The sequence below is a fragment of the Apodemus sylvaticus genome, chromosome 11 (genome assembly GCF_947179515.1).
Source record: "Apodemus sylvaticus chromosome 11, mApoSyl1.1, whole genome shotgun sequence".
Classification (NCBI taxonomy): Eukaryota; Metazoa; Chordata; class Mammalia; order Rodentia; family Muridae; genus Apodemus; species Apodemus sylvaticus.
In genome coordinates this window covers 2,395,906-2,419,533 of record NC_067482.1, presented here as the reverse complement: position 1 = coordinate 2,419,533, position 23,628 = coordinate 2,395,906, and the positions used below count along the sequence as shown (strand labels likewise).

Below are 23,628 nucleotides of genomic sequence, written 5' to 3'. Positions count from 1 at the left end.
TCCTGCTCCAGTTGTTCAAGACCCACATGAAGACTAAGCCTGCACATCTGTTACATACATGTGGAGGCCTAGGTCTAGCTCCTGTATGCTCTTTGGTTGGTAGTTCAGATTCTGAGAGCCCCAAGGGTCTTGGTTAGTTTACTCTGTTGGTTTTCCTGTGGAGTTCCTGTCCCCTTTGGGGCCCACAATCCTTCTTACTATTCTTCCTTATGAGTCCCCAAGTCCCCACTGTTCTGCTGTGGGTGTCTATCTGTTTGAGTCAGCTGCTGGGTAGAGCCTCTCAAAGGACAACTTGCTTCTGTCTGGTCACCCAACATATCTTGTAGTCTTGTGTGGTGTCTGTCTGCGGTGGTTGGGGGTCAGGGTCAAGGAGCATATTTTCTGTTGAATGTATCATTATGCCTTTTAATTTTCAGTCCTGTCTATCTCAACTGTGCTTAAAACTCCAGGGGGCAAGCATTATGCTTTAAGCCTTTAGTGGTCATTATGTTCTTAGTACACAGGTCATACTTACAAAATGCTTAGCAGTAGTAACTAAAGCTCAGTCAGAGTCTGAAGTGCTTTATATTGTTTATGCTATGATTTGAATATTTGTCCTTTTCAAAGTAAAAGTTGGAATAATAACTGCTCATTATTAACTGTCAGTAAGTTCTTAAATCGCGCTTAGGCCTCGAATGATCCTTTCTTGTGGGTGAACCTGGCTCCCTAATTAAAGAGTGAATTTGGGGCTAGGGAGATGACTCAGTAAAGTGCTTGCTGTTGAAGCATGAGTGTCAGAATTCAGTACCCCAGAACCTCCATAAAAGCTGGGTATGGTGGCACACACTGTAACCTCAGCACTTAGAAGGCAGACAGGATGATTCTTAGGGTGTGTGGGCCAGCCAGCCTAACCAAATGAAGCAGATTCAGGTTCAGTGGAAGATGCTGTCCTAAAGTAAAAATGTAGAGGGCTATGAAGGAAGCTATAGGACATCAGTCTTGACATCAACCTGCATGTATGGGCGCGCGCGCGCACACACACACACACACACACTTACACACTTACACTTGAACTCAAACACACATACATTTGCAGACACACATGCACACACACACACTATGCAAAAGATTGTCCCTCTTTTGGCATTACTTGCCCTTTCACCTTCCACCACTCAATAAACCATGGCGCTCTTACCAGATGTTAGCACCTTGAGATCAGAAGTTGCCTGTAGACCTGTGAGCCAATACACTAGTTCATTGTAAACATCGTGTCTGTGGTATACTGTTATAGCAATATAAAATAGACAGGGCAGGCCAGATCAGTAGAAGGCAGAGAAAGATGGAAATGGAAATAAGCTAGGCTTTTGCAACTCTGGGCCTTTGCTCCAGTATGCTTTTTCTCTAGATTTCACTATTGGGTGAGCCAGTAAATACTCCTTAAGGTTTAAGATTTTTAACTTAAAGTGCAAGATACACTTACACCTGATACAAGAGGTTTTATAAAATAAAACTCTCTCTCCTCTTTCTCTGTTACACACACACACACACACACACACACACACACACACACACACGCACATATAATCTGGTTACCATCTGGACAGGATTCCCTGTTGCTGTTTGGCTACTTCTAAATCTACTTTCTTTGTTTTGAAGCAGTCTAATGTAAACCAGGTGAGCCCAGCTAAAAGAGGCCTAACATAAGCGTCAAGTACTGATTCTCCAGCTTCAATATCTGGTGTGTCTGAAATTCGAGGCATGTAGGGATCAAGCCCAGGGCCTCTGATATGCAGGGCTGGTACACACAGCTGGCTGTCAGTCGGAATGCTTCCTTAGTCACTTTAGAAGGCAGAATGGAGTCAGCAGAGAAGCTGGGTGGGAGAGAGAACAAGCTGGGTATATAATTTGAATTTTCAGCAAAATTTTAAGAACACAATACACTTTTGTTGTTCAGTTTTGGGTAAGTTTGATTGTAGTTTATTATTGTATGTATTCTATTTTATCATAGATAATGTGCCTAATGTACAAATCAAAATGTATGGCAGGTATGTATGTCTAGAGAACATAGCCAGGTTTGGTGCTGCCTGTTATGGAGCAGACTCATAATGTGGATAAGAAGGTTCGTCTATAAAGTTACCTAAACATCAGATTTTTCTTCTCCCAGGAACTTGCCACATTAGAAGATTCAGGCCTTGAGCTGGGCATTGGTGGTATATACCTCTGATCCTAGCACCCAGGAGGCAGATCTGTGAGTTCCAGGCCAGCCTGATCTATAAAGTTCCAGGACCTACTGAGTTCTAGGGCCTCTAGGGCTACACAGAGAAATCCCAATAAAACAACAAATCAAAAAGACTGGCCTCAGCATGAGCCTCTAGAGTAGGAAGTCTGTATCTGCACAGTGAGCCCTGGGGCTCAGCACAGCACTGTGTAACTCTTAATTACCTAAAATTTTAATATAGTTACCTTCAAAAACAATCTGAGAAGAAAAAAAAAAACTGACCAAGCCAAAATGTGTTTGCAAGGTTTCAGAAGCTTCTGTTCTCTGAAGCATGTTTTCTTTTAACATAAAATGGATCCGTGGACAAGCAGATACTCTTTCTGTATACTAATGACACATTGTTTTTGCCCATTGGGAATTCATTATCTAGTGGGGAGAGATGCATAAGAATAATAATGATGCAATGACAGACATGCTGTAATAGAAGCTTGGACCTCATGTAATGGGACTGAGAGAGGAGCCATTAGCCTGCCCTTAGGGGAGTCTGTCCCGGGCAGCCTGCCAAGCTCTCACTGTAATGGATATCTTACACGATCCTCCCATGCTCCATCGCTGTGATTGCCAACTGTCCTGTAATACAGAAATTCTCTGAGAATCCATACCTTGATGATACTGGCAATTTGGCATAGTGAAATAAAGTATTTTAAGTAGGTAGAGAACAGAAATACATAGTACGAAGAAGTGAATGAATAGATTATGAAATTTTCTGTTATTTTCTATTTTTCAGTTTATATAAACATGTAATCAGTGGGCTTTGCCAAAACTGTACATATACACTAGGGATTCAAATGGTTTTACTTTCAGAGTCTGTCCTTTTGAATAATAGATCAGAACAAGATTAATTCTGTTGGGTGGAAATGGCAAATGGCAGAAAAGTGTCCCGTTCTTGACATCCAAGGCTGCATTTTAGACTTGGTCATTAACAGAAAAAGTTACTAGTTTCTAATCTGGATTGTCTGATGTTGTGTCTGGTTCGTTGTGTTTCCTGTTTACAGTTTTGGTTCAGTTTTAGTATGACTTTTGAATAATTGGTTCATTAAGAAAACTTAAGAAGGTGCATTTTAAAGGAAAATCAATGTGAGTAGCTGTCTCAGTCAGGGCTTCTATTGCTGCAGTGGGACACATGACCACAAAGAAAGCTGGAGAGGAAAGGGTTCATTGGGTTTACTCTTCCACATCGCTGTTCATCACTGAAGGAAGTCAGGGCAGGAGCCTGGAGGCAGGAGCTGATGCCGAGGCTGTAGAGGGCGCTGTTTCCTGGCTGGCTCACCTGCTTTCTTATAGAGCCCAGGGCCACAGCCAGGGGATGGCACCACCCACAATGGGCTGGGCCCTCCCCCATTAATCACTAAGAAAATACCTTACAGGTGAATCTTATGGAGGCATTTTCTTAATTGAGGTCCTTCTTTCAAATGACTAGTATGTGTCAAGCTGACATAAAACTAGCCAGGACAGTGCAGAAAATAAGTTTCATTACTAGAATTAAGAAAATATTTTAAATGTTTTTTACTTCTTTCATGAAATCCTCTTTGTTTTGACTGCATTTCTAAGTATACAGATTGTTTTAAACCTGTTAAATGTGTTACCTGTTTTTAGCATCACTAATCCAACTGTAACCTTTTTCCCTAACAGGCTTTTAAGGGAAGAAATCCACACGGACACCATTCTTTCTGTCGGTGGCTCACTGTTCAAAGTGCACAAGGCAGTCTTGTTAGCCAGAGCTCCTGGCTTTCATTCCCATATCATTGGACACACATCAAGTGACCTAACGAATGAGCTTGTTCCTGTGGATGGTGTTGACGCATCAGAATTGAAGGCATTTTTACAGTAAGTGCCTCATCTGGATTACTCTTACATGCCAGGCCTTTAATCTTCAGCACCAGAAAGCACAGGGGAAAGGAAAAAATAGTCCTGAGGGAGACGTGAATTCTGCATTTCCTGGTAGTTTCCTTTTCGACCCCCCTCCTTCCTCTCCCCTCCCCCCTGCCCAGCCCCCCTGCACACACCAGCAGACCAGCTCTGCTGGGAGCTCGCCTCCTCTACCCTGTGGGTTCCACATGGCAGCCATGCCAGGCTTGGTGCTCAGCACCTTTCCCACTGGGCCGTTTTGCTGTTGGCCTACATTTTAAGCTTCAACAGTTGCTAGGGTTTTTGTTTTGTTTTTGGCTTTTTTTTGTTTGTTTGTTTCTAATGTGAAGCACCTATACTTTAAACACATCATAACTATAACTTAGTAAATTTATTTATTTGTTTGTTTTTGGTATAGCTGGCCAGCTTGTCATTGCATTCAAATGTCAGTTTAAAACGTGTGCCTTTCCCCTGCACAGCACAGTGTGGTGAGGACAGGCTTTGTAGCTGAGCTGCATCTGCTGTGTCTAACTCTGTGAACTTGTACTGACCGCTTTTTATTTACTTCCTTATCCAAAAAGTACGCATACTGAAACACCCTCACTGAATCATTTTGGGGTGTAAAGGAGATGCTTATCATACTCTTAACACAGTGATCTGGCACAAATTTTAATGGATATCATTCACAGCACTAGACACCTAAAATACAGCTGTGGACTGAACATTTAAAAGAAATCCTGGGAAGCCAGGCATTTAATACCAGCACTTGGGAGGCAGATCCAGGCATATCTCTGTGAGTTCAAGGCCAGCCTGGTCTACTGAATGAGTTCAGGACAGCCAGGGCTACACAGAGAAACTGTGTTCCCAGGATGTGGGGGTAGGGGGACAGAAAGAAAGAGAGAGGGAGGGAGGGAGGGAAGGAAGGAACCAATGAATGAACAAAGTGGATGGAAGTATGGATAGAGGAATTTTAATCCAGCAACTGGGCTGCTTTGGTAAGGGCATCCAAGAGAGGTTGGGGTGTAGGGGGAAACAGGGAAAGAGAGGCAGAGAGAGAAAGACATACATACATACAGACAGACAGACAGACACAGAGACAGAGACTGGTGTGTGTGTGTAGCAGTTTTACCAGGATAGTGTTACAGAGACAGGTTGCAGAGAGACCAAGCTAGACACAAATGAGGATGGAATGAACCAGGGAATGGGAAGGAGCCAGAAGATTGGATCTATTGCCAAAGGTAGTGTGAGGCCAAGCAGAGCAATTCAGTGAGAAGCCACGAGAAGCTGTATCTAATTAGTCATCTTGGAAGATTAGATTGTAAGGAGCCTAGAAGCTTCCAGGACTAGACCTAGGAGAGTTAGAGAAAGAAGTGCTCTGGACTCTTAGCCCATCGTCTGAGACAACAAATCCCATAGATAAACGTGACATTTACAAGGAAGGAAGGAAGAAGGGAAAGGCCTGAGAGTAGGCCAGAGCTTATGCAATAGGGAAATGGAGAAATTACATTAATATTAACTTTTTCGCCATCATTAAAAGTGATAGGGAAGGGAACTAGAGAGATGGCTCAGTGGTTTAGAGCACTTGTTGCTCATGCAGAGGACCTGGGTTCAATTCTAAGCATACACATGGTGGCACACAACCATCTTAACTGGTGCCAGGGGATCCATTACCCTCTGACTTCCATAGGTACCAGGCACACCCATGGCACACAGGCACACATGCAGACAAAATATTCATACATATAAAATAATATAGATGAATATATATTTTTAAAAAATGGATAGAGACTAGGCAAGCATGGTGGCCACACCTTTAATCCCAATACTGTGAGGCAGAGGAAGGTAGGTCTTTGTGTGTTTGCAGCCAGTCTGCTCTGCATAGTGAGTTCTAGATGACTCAGCTTATGGGTGGAGTGGGGTGAAGGAAGCTCTGCACTCGGGGCGGGGGAGGGAGGGATGGAGACATCTGCCTTCTACTGTGCACTGTCCTGTTGTATAATTGCTCTCAGCTTCAGTTTTCTCAGATAGGATAAGCAAGTTAGAGTAGCTGGTTTTGTGCTTTATCCCACAATCACACTCCAATGGATCTCTGCGAGTGTGACTCCAGCCTGATCTACATAACTAGTTCCAGGCCAGCCATAGCTACACAGTGAGACGCTGCCTCAAAATTAAATAAAAGAAAATAGAAAAGAAAAGAAAGAAAAAATCTAAATCAGTGTTTTCTATTATAATATGCCCTTTAGGCTTTATGTTAGTGACAAATTTCAATGCAATCTACTAAAAACACATAGAGGCAATGCATCCTAAGCACTTTCTAAATGCAAAGTAGTACCTGAGGTGGCTCATGAAGTACACATCATCAGACTATTCATGTTCAAGGAGCTTGCATAACCAGACCCACCATGACTACAGAGATCCATCTGCCTCTGCCTCCTGAGTGCTGATGTTAAAGACATGCACTACCACAGCTGGTTTGATTTGAACTTTTTAGAGAAGTTTGATAAAATAGCATTTTGAAGTTTTGTGACGTGAAATCTGTAAGTTGCTTCACTTTATCCATGAAGCTCCTGAACCTCTCTCCTGTGCTCTGGACTCTGTAGTCCGCGGTGTGGCCCCAGTATAAATCAAACTTCTGAACTCCGACTCACCTGGCCTTCGGAAACTGGGCTTGCACGTCACCTCAGGATTAAAGTTTACCTTAAGATCGATTTTCCAAGAAGATTAACAGTGTGCTTGTTGTGAGAGTGTGTGTAATGTGAAGGAAAGAAAAAGGGCCTTAGTGTTCAGTTGGCCTTAGTTACTGAGAGCTGCTACCGTCAGTGCGAGTCAGCTCAGCACGCAGCCAGCACGGGAGCGCCTCTTTTCTCTCTGCCACGGCTCTGGTTGCTCAGGGTAGAGGTGGGCAGTACATTCTTCTTTAGCTGTGTTTTCTGCACTTTGGGTGGGTATTTAACCCAGAGCTTTGTTCATGCTAAGCATATATTCTACCACTCCAGCTATGTATTTATTTTAACTAATTTATTTATTTATTGAGAGGCGATCTTGCTAAGTTGCCGAGTCTGTCTATGAGCTCTTGGGCTCAGGCGTCCTCTTGCCTGAGGTAACAGCAGCTGCCACTCAACTGTAGCCATGTATCTTTAAAAAAAATTTCTGAGATTATAGTTAGAACATTTATCCATGTATTCTTGATGCTTTGGTTTCTGGAGTCTCACTGAGTTTCTTACTATATCAGAAGAGAGACTGCCCCTTCCAGGGTTAGCTGATTCCTAGATGCAGCAAATGACTTCCCTGTGAACATGTCTTTCATTTGCAAACCAGCCAGTCGTGAGTCCATGTACACAGCAGCATACTTTCTCTTCTCCTTCTGCTTCTTGTGTGCTAGCATTCTCTTCCAAACACCCGGCCAGGTAGCAGATGGCGAGAGAGCAGCCCTTGCTCATCTGCCCACCCACACTGATTCCTGATCCTGTCAGGTGTCACCTCATCTTGCTTGTTCCCTCCCACAGGAACCACAGCAAGGCTTTTGTTTGTGCTTTCTCATTTTCCTCCCTCCTGACCAACTCTGGCCCTCCCAGATGGCCCTGTGTGACATGCACATGAGAGTGCGTATGCATGTGCACGTGCCGGTGCCTGTGCATGCAGGGGGCAGAGGGACAGAAGGGTGTTCACCTTATTCACTTGGGAAGAAGTTCCTTACTAAATCAGAGGTTTTCCAGTTTGGCTAGGCTGGCTTCCCAGTAGACTCCCGGGATGCAACTGTCCCCATCCCCCAATAGGCTGTAGGAATGAGGGGTCATGCCAGCTTTTTATGTGTGTTCTGGGGGTCTGAACTCAGATCCTCATGCTTATGCAGCAAGTGCTCTTGCCCGCTGGAGCCAGCTCGCCAGCCCCTCCAGTCTTAAATCCTGTAAGTCCTCCGCTCTCACAAACTACAGCTGTGCCGAGAGACCACTGTAGTTTCATGGCTGTCAAGGAGGCACTCAGCTGGCTAGGCGTCAGCCTCATGTGTGGCTTTTGTCCTTCATTGTGTCTGCACAGTGAACAATACTGACTTTCTCTTGTCCAGCCACTCCCAGTCTCCTGAAGCAAATCTTCACTGGTTGTGTTGTATAATCGTGTTTGTATGTTGCTGGGTTCAGTTTGCTCTCAGTTTGATGAGAGTATTTTCCTTTTCATTTCCTTCCATTTTTCCTTCCTTTTTTGTTTTTCTTTTTTGAGACAGAGTGTCTCTATGCAATCCTGGCTGCAGTACTGGAGCTTGCAGTGTAGACAGCGATCCTCCTGCCTCTGCCTCCATAGTGTTGGGAAGGTATGCCGCACCATGCCTGAGGATGTTTTCTTACACTAACCATGAGTAGTGGCTTCTTTCTTCTTATGACTTTTGCCTTTCTGACCTTTCTCTACTTTTACCCAGTGACACTGGATGTCAAGAATGACCTGGGACATGTCCTCTTCTACTTTATTGTAAATAAAAATTGTGAAAGATTTAATTCTTTAAGAATTTAGTAAAAGTTACCAACCAGGCCATCTAGTCCTGGTGTTTTGTTTGTTCTTTGTTTTGTTTGTAGGGCCTTGTGCATGTTAAGCAAGAGCTACATCCTCAATACCACATACCTTGGATGTGATGGTCCACGTAACCCCAGGGTGTGAGACACAGAGGCAAGAAGAACAGAATTTCAAAGGTCACTCTCTGCAACATAGCAAATTTCAAACCAGCGTGGGATACAGGAGCCCTGTCTCACAGAAAAAGACAAAAAAAAAAAAAAAAAAAAAAAACCAAACTTTATTTTAATTAATATTTTATATTTTGTCTTTTAGGATTGTGTATTCATCAAACAAAAGCATAAAGATCCATGAAAAGGAAATTCTTAAAAAAATGAAAGTGGGAAGCGTAATGCTGGAAAAGGAGGCGATCATGAGCCTCCTGCAGTGTAGAACTTCGTCTGACTGTTTGCTTGGGAAACGCGAAATTCCAGAGGATATTACTGCTGGAGGCAACAGTTTTATTTCCAAGGGTGAGATGTTTGTTAGATTTTCATATAACTTTATGGCCGTATAGACATATTCTACAGTGGAGAAGAGCGTGTTGTAGAGCTGCTGTGCCAAGCCTGGAGAGGGAGGCAGCACTGCGGTCACCTTCCACCCCCTGCGTAGTTACTGCAAGTCTAGTTACATGTGGTTCCTCAGTGTCTTTCCAGCTGCTTCAGCCTTGGTATTGCCACCTCCATTTAATATGCTCCAATGAGAAGAAAGGTTTTAGAAAACAGAGAGCTAGTTTTAACACAACATAAATATTCCTTAAACTACCAGGACAGCTTAAACACAAAAGTTGCCATAGCACGAAAACTTTGTCTCGAGGCATTTAAAACAGAACATAGCCTTATAAAAATGATAACCAGTTTTACTGGCTAAATGGTTAAGAAACACATAAACTGTGCATAATGTTCATGGTACGTGAATACTACAGAGCATGTGGTACCGTACCTTGAAAATGACTGTTTTCTTATGGAAAGAGGCGTCAGAATGCCTACAGATTGAAAGTTAATTATTAATTGATAGAAAATGGAGATTAGTTAGATAGGCAAACACTCCAACAGGAACCTGAGGCTTTTGGATCAGACGGTGACCTTACATTATTCATGGACCACCTTGGTGCCATTTAATTAACATTAAATCCATGAGACACGGCAGTGAGGCCTCGTGTTACCATGCCTGGGCAGTGAAATCACAGTACAGAAAGAAACAGCAACACTCCCACCAGATTGAGAAATGCTGAGGGTGAAAACTGGACATGACACTTCTGGAGGACCCTGCTATACCTCTCCTGGGCATATACCCAGAGGATTCCCCAGCATGCAATAAGGACACATGCTCCATTATGTTCATAGCAGCCTTATTTATAATAGCCAGAAGCTGGAAAGAACCCAGATGTCCCTCAATGGAGGAATGGATACAGAAATTGTGGTATATTTATACAATGGAATACTACTCAGCAATTAAAAACAATGAAATCATGAGATTTTTAGGCAAATGGTTGGAACTGGAAAATATCATCCTAAGTGAGGTAACCCAATGACAAAAGAATACACATGGAATGCAATCTCTGATAAGTGGATATTAATTAGCCCAGAAGCTCTGAATACCCAAGGCACAAATAGCATAACAAATGACTCCCATGAAGAAGTATGGAGAGGGCCCTGATCCTGGAAAGGCTTGATCTAGCATTGTAGGGGAGTACCAGGACAGAGAAAAAGGAGGGAGGTGATTGGAGAATGAGTGGCGAGAAGAAGGCTTATGGGACATATGGGGAGGGGGGAACTGGGAAAGGGGAAATCATTTGGAATGTAAACAAAGAATATAGAAAAAAAAAAGAAATGATGAGGGTTTATGCATAGGACCTGATTGTGCAATATCTTTTTTTCTTTCTTTTCTTTTCTTTCTTCTCTTTTTTTTCTTTTCTTTTCTCCCCCCCCCCCCCAGACAGGGTTTCTCTGTGTAGTGCTGGCTGTCCTAGAACTCACTCTGTAGACCAGGCTGGCCTTGAATTCAGAAATACTCCTGCTTCTGCCTTCCAAGTGCTGGGATTACAGGCATGCGCCACCACTGCCCAGCTGTGTAATATCTTATTACGAGTGTTTCATGAGAAGCAACAGCCAAACTGATTAAATCTAGGTTAGAATTTGCTCTTATTATATTCATAATACCTAATTATGAATAAATGAGTAGATAGTCTTGATTTTTGAAGTAGGCCTGTTCATTCGTTTAATCTCATTTAGTCTTTCAAAACCCTAAGAAGCTGTTACAAACTGATTTTGTTATTTTTATACCCACTGATTATAAGGGCCAACAGAAGAATGGAAGTTAGTGTCGGATAGCTAGTTGTCCTGCTGTCCGGGCTCTGCCAGGACCACACAGGCGTTCTTTACCATGGCCAGGGAGCCTACGGGCAGGAGGCTCATTCACTCCTCACCGCTTTCTCCACTGAGGCAGGGAAAACCCCGCAATCTCCGACACTCTGAGGCACAGTCCCGTTGACTGCTTGATGTTCTCCCCATAGAAGTGTGCTCTGCCACCGTGTCTTCTGTGTTAGCTCCTTACTCCAGGGACACCATTCCAGTTGTCACAACTTTCCACTGAGGACCCACTTGTGTTACATTTAAACATAAAAGTAAATGAGACAGTGGTCCTGCCCTGAGTCTAGCTGGAGGTAGTCAGGTGGGTGTGGTGCAGGTTGTTCAGGGAACACTGATAGAGCACATGTGATCTAAATTACATGTCCAGAGAAAGTTCCATGGTGCAGGCAACTTTTGCTGTTGTTTTGCTTTATTCTAGGGATCAAAACTAGTTTGCACTGTTAAGCAAGTAGTCTAATGCTGAGAGTATGCCCAGTCCTGTTCGCCAAGTTGCCCGGCCTTGAACTCACCCTGAAGCCTCCCAAGCCCTATGCTTGCCCTCTTCCTGCCTTAGCAGGAGTTACTGGCCTATGCAGGCCTACACTGTCAGGCTCTGCTGGAATATGCTTTGGTTGAATCCCAAAGAAAAACAAATTAATGCAGCAAAACTACTTAAAGGAAGGATAGTCCTGGCAGAATATAGGACTGCCTACCTGGAAGCAGCTGAAAAATGAGACATGGGCTTATTTATTTATAATGGGAACAGGGATCGTTAGGGTACAGGCAGGATGCAATTAGAGACTTGAGCTTGTGAGCGTCATATAGAAAGGGTAACTGTTTGTCCAAAGCAGAGTTAGTTATGAGAAAGTGAAAGGCTTGCTGGAACTGTATTTATATCTTGTTATTCACAGAGATTCCAGGGCCTTTTCTCACCCAGGACACCAAAACCTGTTGATACCTATACCCCCTTGTATGAAGAGCATAGAGTTATGTGCAATTTCTACATCTCCTGTGTGCTTATATTTCTAGGTTACTGAGAATACCTAATACAGTATAAATAGTTTTTATACTGTGTTTTTAGGGAGTATTGTCAAGAAAAAAAAAACCAGTGCCTGTTCAGCTCACATGTAACCATGCTAGTCTCAACTGTACAGTATGCTAATTTGAGTATGGTATGCTGATGTGAGTATGCAGATGAATGCTGGATATCCTGAGGATCTGTGAAATGACTGGAGGCTTCGTTTGCATGGGATCAGGGTACTGCTTATTATTGGACAAATCCAAGTGCTCCTATTGAGACTCTTCTGGAATTCTGATATTTGTTTGTTCCTGCATATGTGCTTGCACGCATGCCTGCGTGTGTAGAAGAAGCTAGAAGAGGAGATCAGGTCCGCTGGAGTTAGCAGTGGTTGTAACCCGCCTGATATGGGTGCTGGGAACTGAACCCTGGTCCTCTGGTGATGGTGGTGCTAGAGCATGAGCCCAGGACCTTTCTTTCTTTGTGAGTTTTATTTTTGGTTTTTATTTATTGGCGGTGGTGCTAGGGAATGTGTGCAGGACCTTGCTTGTGTAGGCAGGTGTATTGCTATTGAGCTGTGCCCTGTACTGCCCAGATGCTGGAGTAGTTTAGTCTTTCTGGAAATTCCCATCTCAAGGTCATCTGGCAGCTCCCTAATTTGCCTGTTACCCTAAAGTAAGTATTGTTCCTAAGGGTTCATTTATGGACAACAAAGATACTTCTCTGAGGAAATTCTGAGAGTTTCAGCAGCTCTGCCAGGACCCAGGGATTCTGGGACCTAGTGTATGTATTTTATTACCCACTGCTACAATATATTCAGATTCAGTACTATTGGAATACTCAGATGAAGGTTGTGATATTTAGTGAAAACCACCAAATTAACTTGGTTTCCTTTTGATATGTTTCTAGATTTTCCATTTGTGGCAGCCATTTTTTTCATATTTCCCATTGTATTATATGGTTTAAGTTTTTTGAAGGAATTGTAGATGCTGCATCTTCCCTTGCCTGATGCTTAGCTCTTCAGATGTATATTTAGCATTTAATACATTATTCAGTGACTATTTAGGAGATGTGTTAGGCACCTTAGGCACTGTCCTAGTTCTGAGGGAATGACTGAAAGGCATCACTGGCTCCTCCTACCTGGTTAGAGACCTCACGGTGGGGTAGGATCAACACTTTCATGGGAAAGAAATGGAGATGTCTGAATAGATGACAGTGAGAGTCTAGGAAGGACAGCGATGGAATAATCAGCTTCGGCTCATTAAATAAATAGTGATTGAAGATTTGAAGAAAGGAAGGAGAGGCTAGCCATTGTGGTGCCTTGGAGACCTTGCACTGGAAACAAGTATATGTGCAAGGCAGAAGAAATGGTCCGTGCAGTCTGAAGATGAGGATGTCCCTTGTTGGAGATAAAAGGAAGAGTTAGACATAGAAATAAATGGACTGAAGTCAGAAAGGTGTGGGGAGTTGGGTTCTGTGGCGCTTGTAGCACAATGTTAAAGACTGGGTTTTACTCCAAAAGAAATGAAATGAATAATACAAGTTTTTTTAAGTATTTTTATGTCATGTGTATGGGTAATTTTGCCTGTATGCACCATGTGCCTGCAGAGTTCAGTTCCCCTGTAACTGGAAATTGCATGGTATTGACACAGAGACAGACAGGTAGATCAATGGAATAGAACTAAAGACCCAGAAATGAACCCACACACACCTGTGGTCACCTGATCTTTGACAACAAAGCCAAAACCATCCAGTGGGAAAAAGACAGCATATTCAACAAACGGTGCAGGTTCAAATGTTGTTTGGCTTATTGAAGAATGCAAATTGATCCATTCTTATGTCCTTATACAAAGCTCAAGTCCAAGTGGATCAAAGACCTTCACATAAAACCAGATTTACTGAATCTATTAGAAGAGAAAGTGGGAAAGAGCCTTGAACTTTATGAAGAGCACAGGGGAAAATTTCCTGAGCAGAACACCCACCAATGGCTCAGGCTCTAACATCAACAGTTGACAAATGGGACCTCATAAGGCAAAGGACACTGTCAATAGGGCAAAACAGCAGCCTACAGATTGGGAAAAGATCTTTACCAACCCTACATCTGCTAGAAGGCTAATATCCAATATATACAAAGAACTCAAGAAGTTAGATTCCAGAGAACCAAATAACCCTATTAAAAAATGGGGAACAGAGCTAAAGACAGAATTATCAACTGAGGAATCTCAAATGTCTGAAAAACACCTAAAGAAATGTTCAACATCCTTAGTTATCAGAGAAATGCAAGTCAAAACAATTCTGAGATTCCACCTCACACCAGTCAGAATGGCCAAGATCAAAAACTCAGGTGACAGCAGATGCTGGCAAGGATGTGGAGAAAGAGGATCACTCTTCCATTGCTAGTGGGATTGCAAGCTGGTAAAACTACTCTGGAAATCAGTCTGGCGGTTCCTCAGAAAATTGGAAATAGTTTCACCTGAAGACTCAGCTGTACCACTTCTGGGCATATACCCAACCATAAATGGGTCGTTCTGACTGCTCTGTTGGTTCTGGGATCTGAACCCAGGCCCTACCAGAACAGCAAGTGCTCTTGGCCATTTAGCTGTCTCTCCAGCCCCATAAGGGGGGTTGAACTGACTAGATTGTAGTCTGGATGCTATGTTGAAAGTAGATTGGCGATCAAGTTGGATTTGGATGGAGCAGCTGACCTGCTGAGTGGTGGCTGGATTATGGGCCCTTTAGGTAGTCCACACAATTCTTTCATTGTAGTTCATACTGAATGAACTTGATTAGTAGAGATCTGTTAAGTAACTAGTCTTCATCAGATATGGTTTGTTAAAATATAATTTTAAGAACAAGTAAGTTTAGCTGAGTTTAGTTTAACAAGGAACAATTGGTGAATCAGACAGCACTCAGAAGCAAACTGGACAGTTTTTAGAGATGAGAAAGGGAGGCCTGGCAAGTTAGTCCTGAGAGGAGCTAACACTGTTGCCAGTGATGTGCTTCTTCCAGCAACCCCCCCTCCCCAAAGGTTCCATGACTGTCTCAAGACACCAACTAGGGACCAGGAGTTCACATGCCTGTGGTGGGGGTGGAAGAACATGACACACACACTTCATAGTCACACCACAACAGCTGGGTTCTCGTTAGGTCACAGCATACCAAGGCCTCTTTGTTCCTTACCTAGGGAAAGAGCAGCAGAGACAGACCTGTGACCTAACACGGAGCATGGAGATTAGGACAAGCAGCACGGCTGGCTACAGCTATATCTCACCTTCTTTGGGTCTCGTCTGATCAGTTGGCTACTTGTAACCGGGTTAGGTTTGGCTGCATTACCAGAAACACACACTTTAAGTCAGGTTTTACTTGCCAAGTGAGACCATGATGTGGGACCTCAAAGTATGGAAATAGTCTTGGGTCATACTTGATTTAGTACAGTGTAACACACACACTATGATATAGCAATGATCTCTATTATATTGGTGAAGTATGATATAAAATTTATTTTACTTTTATTATGTATATTTTATTTATTGTATTACTTTTACCTGAAAGGCATATCTTAGGAAGAAGTTTTTTCAAATACTTAATTCTCTATACATCTTCATGTCTTCATGCTACTTATAGTGCTGACCTTACAGTAAGTGCTTCACATTTTCTGTTGATTTCCCTTGAATCTCTTATTTGCCTACATGTCATGCTAGCCATAGGTTCATGAAGTAGCATAGGTTAGTCATCTTTCTGTTACAAGAAAATGTCTGGGATAATCAGTTTGTTACAAGAAAAGATGGGAGAATGGTGCTAGAGAAATGATGGCTCAGCGGTCAGAGTGCCTGATGCAGAGGACCTGAGTCGTTCCCAGCACCCACATCTTGTGGCTCACAGCCACCAGCAGTCCCAGATCCTGGAGAGTCCCACCACACACGCACACACACACACACACACACACACACACACACACACACATGTTTGCACGCACAGTACACACAGGCTTGCTTGGGCTCATGGTTTGGGAGTCTTCGCCTTTCCTCTGTGCCTCTGGTGCACACAGTGGACTGAGTGGTAGGAACATATTGGGCAGAACAAACTACTCACCTCATGGCACAAGAGGAAGAGGAGGGCTGGGGTGCCGATCAGCTGGCAGAGGGGTCACCTTGCATGCAAGAAGTCTGGGTTTAATTCCCAATGCCACATAAACCACATGGTGATCCAATACTGTAATCCTAGCAGACTGGAAGTTAGAGGCAGGAGAATCATGAATAGACGTCACTTACAGCTGTGTAGCTGGTTTGAGGCCAGGGTTTGGCAGTTCATTTCAGGTGATGGAAGCACTGTCAGTGGCTACAATATCTCTAATAGAACCACAGCATATTCTAGGCCTTTTACAGATGGACCTCTGGAGGCCAGTCAGTGTCCAAGCAGTAGCTTAGGAGGCAAGAACTGAGTGTTAGGAACATCACCACTACAGATGACATATCTCTTGCTAATTCAGTTACTCATGAAGTTTATTCTTGATATATAGTATTGACATATATGAATATAACTATATTTCAAAATATATTTAATACATATTTCAAAATAGGAAATATAAGTGATTTAAAAGTTTTTACTTTCAATTTGCTGCTCAAGTATTCTAGCTAATTGAGAAAATTATGAAGAAAACCTCTTGCAAGCATTAGAAAATGAAATTTGGGGATGTCTAATATTAAAGGAGCTGCTTTTCATCTTCTCTTTTAAAGATGATCATGGCCTGGAACTCGCGTCTGAGTTAGGAGGAGATTTGCTGAAGCTTTACAGGAGTCAGTATTACCCTGACATTGATATCTGTGTTGATGGGAAAAGCTTCAAAGCTCACAGGTAGGGAGGCTCATTGACTCGGTGTTGTGACATTGGTTCAGAGGAGAGTGGGTGGTTTTCCAGCCATAGCTCCTGCAAACAGGACTCCACAGTGGCTGCCCAGGGTCAGAATGTGGCAGGGGAGAAGCTGGCCACCAGATGGGGCTTTGTGCCTGCAGGCCCACATATGCTCAAGTTTCAGTCCTAGCAGATCTGCTCATGTGAACCTAAGATTTCATCAGAAGAAAGCATTCTGCCTAAAATAGGCTTAAAATTCATGGTAACAGAAAATGTAGTTAAATGTAGTTTTTAGTTTTGAGGGTATTATAGTAATATTTGCATTACTTTAATAATAAACATGTGATAAAATAATTTCTACATGAATAGCATATATTGTATTGAATGAACTTTGGCTCAAATTCTGTGATTCCGAATAGAGGATATTTAAGAATAACATTGATTACGAGGTCTGATGCTATGTTGTACTTAAAGACCCACATTGAGTTCAGGTGTCTTCCTTGATCACTTTCCATTCCAAGGCAGGGTTTTTTGCTAAACCCAAAACTTGCCAAATATGGTCCCTAGGGTTCACCTACTTCTGCCTCAGAAGTGCTAGCATTAGAGACAGAAGCCATGGCTATTTGCTTTTATATGGGCTCTGGGGAAAACCACAGCCGTTAGTCCTTATCCTTGTATGGCAGGCACTTTATCCACTGAGCAGTCTCCACCCAAGAAGCAATGTTGAAGACTCCATAGCAGTAGTTTTAGAATACAGCAATACCTCCCAAACTCAGAAATCCTAATGATTTTTAAGTTAATTGACAACAGTTCACTAATGAAACTGTTTACTGCCCAGAATTTGGTAATATAGGTAAATGCATATTAATATTTTCCTAAGCTATATCATCATCATCATCATCACCATCACCAGTATCATTAAAGTTTGGCTGGCCTCAAACTCAGAATTCTCTCATTTCAATCTCCTGAGTGCCTGGCCTAACAGACATACATAACTACACTTAGCACTTTCCTTATTGTTGCGAAATTTTCATTATACCAAATACAGAACTTAGTAGAGATTAGACAATATGTTTTACCTGTCATATGTATATATTTCCTAAACTGTGAGGGGGGACGCGCACGTGTGCATGCATGTGCGTGCGTGCGTGTGCATGCATGCGTGCACGTGTGTGTGCGTGTGCGTGTGTGTGTGTGTTTTGCCATCACTATTTTAAAACTGTATTTCATTCTGTATCCAGATTTCTTTTGAGGCCGTATGAGCACTGAAGTGCTGCTTATGGAACCCTAAGGCTACCCCTGTCTGTCACAGAGGAAAGGCAGAGCCGCAGGACCATGACCATTTGCAGTTGTCCTCAGGGCTGACACATGGCATTCCCTTTCGTGCCTTGGACTGGACTAAGTGGACTAAGTTTAGTCCCCTGAGTGGACTGAGAGTCACTTCAGGACCTAGAACTAGAATATTAGTTTTCGGAGCCACCAGATGGGCACTAGGAGCTGAACTTAGGTCCCCTGGAAGGGCAACAAGTGCTCTTAAACATCGAGCCGTCTCTCCAGCCCCTAGAACTTCTCAGCCTGCTAACTCAGCAGCCCTTTAATGCAGTTCCTCATGTTGTGGTGACCCCAACCATAAAATTAGTTTGCACTACTTCATAACTGCAATTTGGCTACTGTTATGAATCATAATGTAAATGTTTTTGGAGATAAAGGTTGTAAAGGGGTCATGACCCCAGGCTGAGAGAGCCGCTGCCCTAGAGGGTTAGACCTGGTTTTCATTTACAGTGTTGTTCACCTTGTGGTAAAAAAGAAATCTGGACTAATAGAAAAGCCATTTCCTAAGGAAATATTTTAAAATATGATCTATTTTGCTACCATGTTTTGCATATTGTGATAGTAAATTCTGCATTATGTTATCTTTCTGGTTCATATTTGAATGTTTAGTTCATAGTAATCCTGTTAAGTTCCAAGAATTGAGACAAATAGCTCAGAAAACACACATTTGTGAGTAGGCCATATTTCTATCTCTGTCTTTACTTATTCCCAGTACTTCTATCCCAATCAGAAGTGAAGGGCGTTTCCCTAGGTGTGGGAGGCGACAGGTAAGCCGTGGCCCCAGAGGCCTCACTCTCACTCTGTTCTCTTCTGTCACTGTTCTCAGTGCTAAGTGGCACACTGGTGCCGATCATGAGCTCAGCTGCCACAGTCTCCTGTCACTTACTGAGCATTTCTGTTTGCTCCTGTTTCCTCCTGCTACCTCAAGGCTACACCAGCAGCTGCCCCAAATCACCACACTGTCACTGACCTCCCATCTTAAAATGTCATTATTTCAGTGTTTATTAAGACAAACTGAATGTTACATTTTGAAGGTAATTTATTTTCCAAATCACATTATTAAGATTCTATCATATTACCTTATTGAAAAATCAAAGTAGTGATTCCTAATTTTGGCTTCCTGACACTCAGGAGGTAATATTTTCTTCTTATCAGTGTCTGGTATTATATTACTAGACAATCATTGTTGAATTGTAATGTTGTCCAATCCTCCTTTAAGATTAATCAGTTGTACAGTATCAGTAGCCCAGTGTGCCAGGCTACTATCTGCATCTTTGGGTTCATTAGCTGAAAGCCTTTCAGAATGAGTGGACTTTAGTGAGTTGTTCTTTCTGAATTTGTATGCTGATTTCAGAATTTATTAATAGTGGGGATGTTCTTTAATCTCTTGAGTTTCAATTTCTTCATTTGTAAAAGTAAAAATAGTAATAATAATAAGTATAAAACAAGAGGCAGTGTGAACTGAATCAGATATTCACAAAAAAACACCTCCGTGTGGCTAGCATATTATAGCATTCTGAACCAGATGTTAGTTGCTCTGCATACACACTAGACGTCTGGAGCACAGCATCGTCGGGGACACCTCTCTACGGCAGACTACAGGTATGCAGAAGACAAAGGTGTGAGGTGGCTAAGCCTAAGATAGTTATCAGGCTCTTCACTGAATAAATCTGCTATTCCCTGTCTTTATGGGGTTTATACTTAATGATATAGCTGTATATACTTAATGAACTAGTTATAAGATTTCTTATTGCAAAAGAAGGCTATTAACATCTTAGTATTAATTATTTTATTAATGGTGTTTTGTCAACATGAGAGGCTTAAAATAATGCTAAGATATGCAAGCAATAGAAGGAAAGAGGGGACATCCTTGGTGCCACTGGCCTTCGAGGAGGTTGTGAAGGGGAAACTAAAAGCAAAAAGAGGAACTCGGTGCCTGGAACAAAGGAGCTGTGCAGACCAGACACTGCTGAGCTCCGCGTCAGGCTCCCAGGTGTCCTCTGAAGTCCTTGCTGGCCACACTCAGCTGAATGCACTTGCCCAGCAGATGATTTTTTTACTGAGCCTTACCTCTGTCTTATGTTTGTACTTTCCAGAAGAATACATTTGACTTAGTGATAAATTCCAGTGTGGTTTTCACCTCCTGTAAAGGTGAACTGTAAATAATACTGCCCGGTCTGTAAGGAAGGAAGCTTTGGGCTTTCCTGGTTATGCTCTCTTCAAACTCCAATGGACATCATGGAGGAGATCACCAAGGGTCTCAGAGCAGCAATAGTTCAGATGTTTGCGATGACCAGGCGAAGTGTGGCCCGCTGTCCTACCCAGTAAAGCTCTGTGAAATTCAAAATTTACTTGTGTATGTTCCCATATACGCATCCCATTTGGATTGTTATTTTGATGCCATAAATTGATAAATACTGTATAACCCAACAGTGTGTAGAATATAAAAAGTTGTCATTCCAGGGGCATCTGAAGTGGGTGCTTTGGAAATATAATTAGGAAAGGGGCACTTAAAGCCTGCTGTTGAGTTCACTTAACAATATAAAGTGTAATGAAAGGTGCAAGGTGTAGCCAGTATCACACTCAGATGAATTCACCAAGGTTTACCCCCTTTTTCATTTTAGAGAAATTTGAGCTAGAAATCATAATACATGTATCATTCTTGCAAGAAAGAAGAGCCCCGATTAGTGAATCATTTTAAAAGAAAGGTTGGCCTTACAGTGAAAGACAAAATGTGTGAGGGACCTTTTTTGAGGTGTTGTGGATGGAACCCAGGGTTCTGCCACTGACCTTCACCACCCTGCGCACCCATTCCACGTAACTGTCTGTGATGTCTGTGATGTGCACAGCTTGTTTTAAAATCCTGATTAGTTAGTTTTGATTAGTTAGTTTAGTTTTTTTGAGACAGGGTTTCTCCATGTAGCCCAGGCTGCTCTAGAACTTGCCTTGTAGAGCAGGCTAGCCTTGAACTCACAGAGATCTGCCTGCCTTTGCTTCCCCAGTGCTGGGATTAAAGTCATGTACCACCACCACTCAGCTAGTTTTGATTAATCAACTGCGATTTTGACTATATTGTACCGTTAGATAGGGCATTTATTGTACTTTACAATTTAACTTCAAAAGGCTATTCCAAGAAAGTTGCAATCAATAGATATTCTCTAAAATATTTGTCACAAAGTAGAGTACATAATGGTGACATCTTCAGAAAGTGTCTTCACTCTTCTGAGTTTGAGCCTAATCAGTTGTGTGAAGCTAAATAAAGTGAGATCTACTTTCCCCCCACCTCCCTGCCTTAAAGCAGGAGGACTTAAAAGTTATCTCTTCAAGAGCCCTTTCTGAGTAATCCGGTCCATTGTTCTGCATGGAATAGTGAATCTAGTTCAGCTCACATTAGGAAGTGTGGACTAGCATTGTACTGAAGCAGCAGCAAGGGGAAATGAGGGCATCTGGATACAGCCAGAAGCAGCATTGTCAGTTGAGATCAAATTTAGTCAAAAGAAGAAAATAGTTTCTGACATGTTGGAAACTAAAAAGGATGTTTCAAAGATTCTTAATATACCATGCCATCCACGGCACCGGTTAACTGGAGGCAGATGTCCTAATTAAAAAGGAGTCTTTTCTAAGTTTCTATTTTAAGGTCAGCGTAATCACTTACGCCTGGAATGCTTTTAATGCTTTCTCTGGAGAGAGCTAGCATACTGTGAGAGTTTAAATTTTGTGAAGCAGACACAGGGTTAGATTAGATTGCAGGAGGTATACACAGTAAGTATGAGAGAGCACGGGGGAGCGGGGGAGAGAAGCCTGGCGCTTGTCAGACTCCGGCGCTGAGTTGACCTTGGAAGAAGGAATGGCCTGTGTGTATCTAAGGCTGCTCCATGTGTCTGGGGATGGTCCCACAAGGCTCTTGAAAAATGTCGACGCAATCCATCAGAAAAGCCTGTCGCCCAGACATTTAGAGACACCTTTCTCCTCCACTCTGCTTGGTTATGGCAAGAATGACTCATGAGGAGGTGGCCTTGGCATCCATGTGCCTTAGATTTCAGAGTGCTATTACGTAAGTCAGTGATCAGAAGCATTCTCATGACTGTCCACATTAAAGTCATGGCATGCCATCTATTTGTGTAACTTTACTATTAGACTTAGCCAGATAACAGTATTGATAGAATGCTGGAATTCTAATGGTATTGTTCATTAAGGCTTTTTGATGGATTGGGCCTGGTGCTAGATTGGGCATGGTAGTATATATCTAATTGCAGCTCTCAGGTGGCAGAGGCAGGAGAGTCACCAGGTATTCATATACCATCCCACCAGACAGTTCAAGATAAACCTAAGAAACTAGTCAAACCTGTCTCAAAAACTATTCTGTAACAGTTGTTCAATGCACACTCATAGACTGTGCGGCTGAGACCGAGGTCCACAAGGGATAAGGGTGACAAACACAGAGTAGAACAGTGCACACACAGGTCATACAGAGGTCACTGTAGGAGAACAGGCTGCCAGTCTGTCTCCACAGACTGGGGCTGAAGTGAAAAGGGGCGAGTGGGGAACCTAAGACCTTGTTCATACAGTCCCGCGGCGAGCTTCTACAGACATCTCACAATTTAACATCTTGCTTTTGACTTTCTTTGCTGTAGGAAGGAATCACAAACCTGTCCCATCTGTCCATGTAGATTCAGTCATACTTTACAGACTCTATGTTTATCCTACCTATGCTTTTGTTTTTTTCTGTTTTGTTTTGTTTTGTTTGTTTTGTTTTTGAGATAAAGTCCTGTTCTATAACCCTGGCTAGCTGATCTGAGTTTTTGTTGAGATAAAGTCCCGTTCTGTAACCCTGGCTGATCTGAGTTCTCTATGTAGACTGGCCGCAACCTTGTCTCTCTTCCTGTCTCTGCTTCCCAGTGCTTGGGTTGTAGGCACTCGCTCCATGCCGGCTTCTGTATTAGTGTATACGTGCATGTGTGCATGTCATGGCATGTCCGTAGACAGCAGCAGACAGTTTGTGATCAAGTCCCTCCTTATACCGTTTCGGTCCCAGAGACTGAATTCAGGTCATCAAGCTTGGCAACAGAGTCTTTATCTGCCGAGCCATCTTAAAGTCCCTCCACCTTGTGTTTTTGAGACAGGTCTCTCACTGAACCTGAACTTTCCATTTTAAGTAGACAGGCAGGCCAGCAAAGTGTACAGTCTATCTATTTATATCTCCCCAGCCCTCTAAGTACTCCAGTTTACAGGTGTACTCCACTATGTCTGGCCAGAAGGGGGCATTAGACCCCTGTAACTGATGTTATAGATGTTTCTGAGCCACCATGTGGGTGGTAGGAATCAAAACTAGGTCCCCCTGAAGAACAGCCAGTGCTCTGAGCCACTGAGCCATCTCTGCACCAAGTGTGGGTAATGGTAATCCAAAAGCAGGCCTTATGTGTGCACTC

General features: G+C 42.8%; 1 protein-coding gene across 3 annotated transcripts in view; it reads left to right on the top strand.

Annotated features, from left to right (window-relative positions):
* The window catches only part of Btbd8 (BTB domain containing 8), a 69,519-nt gene that overhangs the window by 3,544 nt on the left and 42,347 nt on the right, over positions 1-23,628 (top strand). For 2 of the 3 annotated variants that reach the window (XM_052198735.1, XM_052198734.1), the window contains exons 2-4: positions 3,890-4,084; positions 8,924-9,120; positions 16,753-16,870. In XM_052198735.1, the coding sequence (XP_052054695.1) occupies positions 3,890-4,084; positions 8,924-9,120; positions 16,753-16,870 (510 nt within the window). Of the gene's footprint in view, positions 1-3,889; positions 4,085-8,923; positions 9,121-16,752; positions 16,871-23,628 lie in introns of those variants that run through there. The other variant, XM_052198736.1, reaches the window with a different exon arrangement.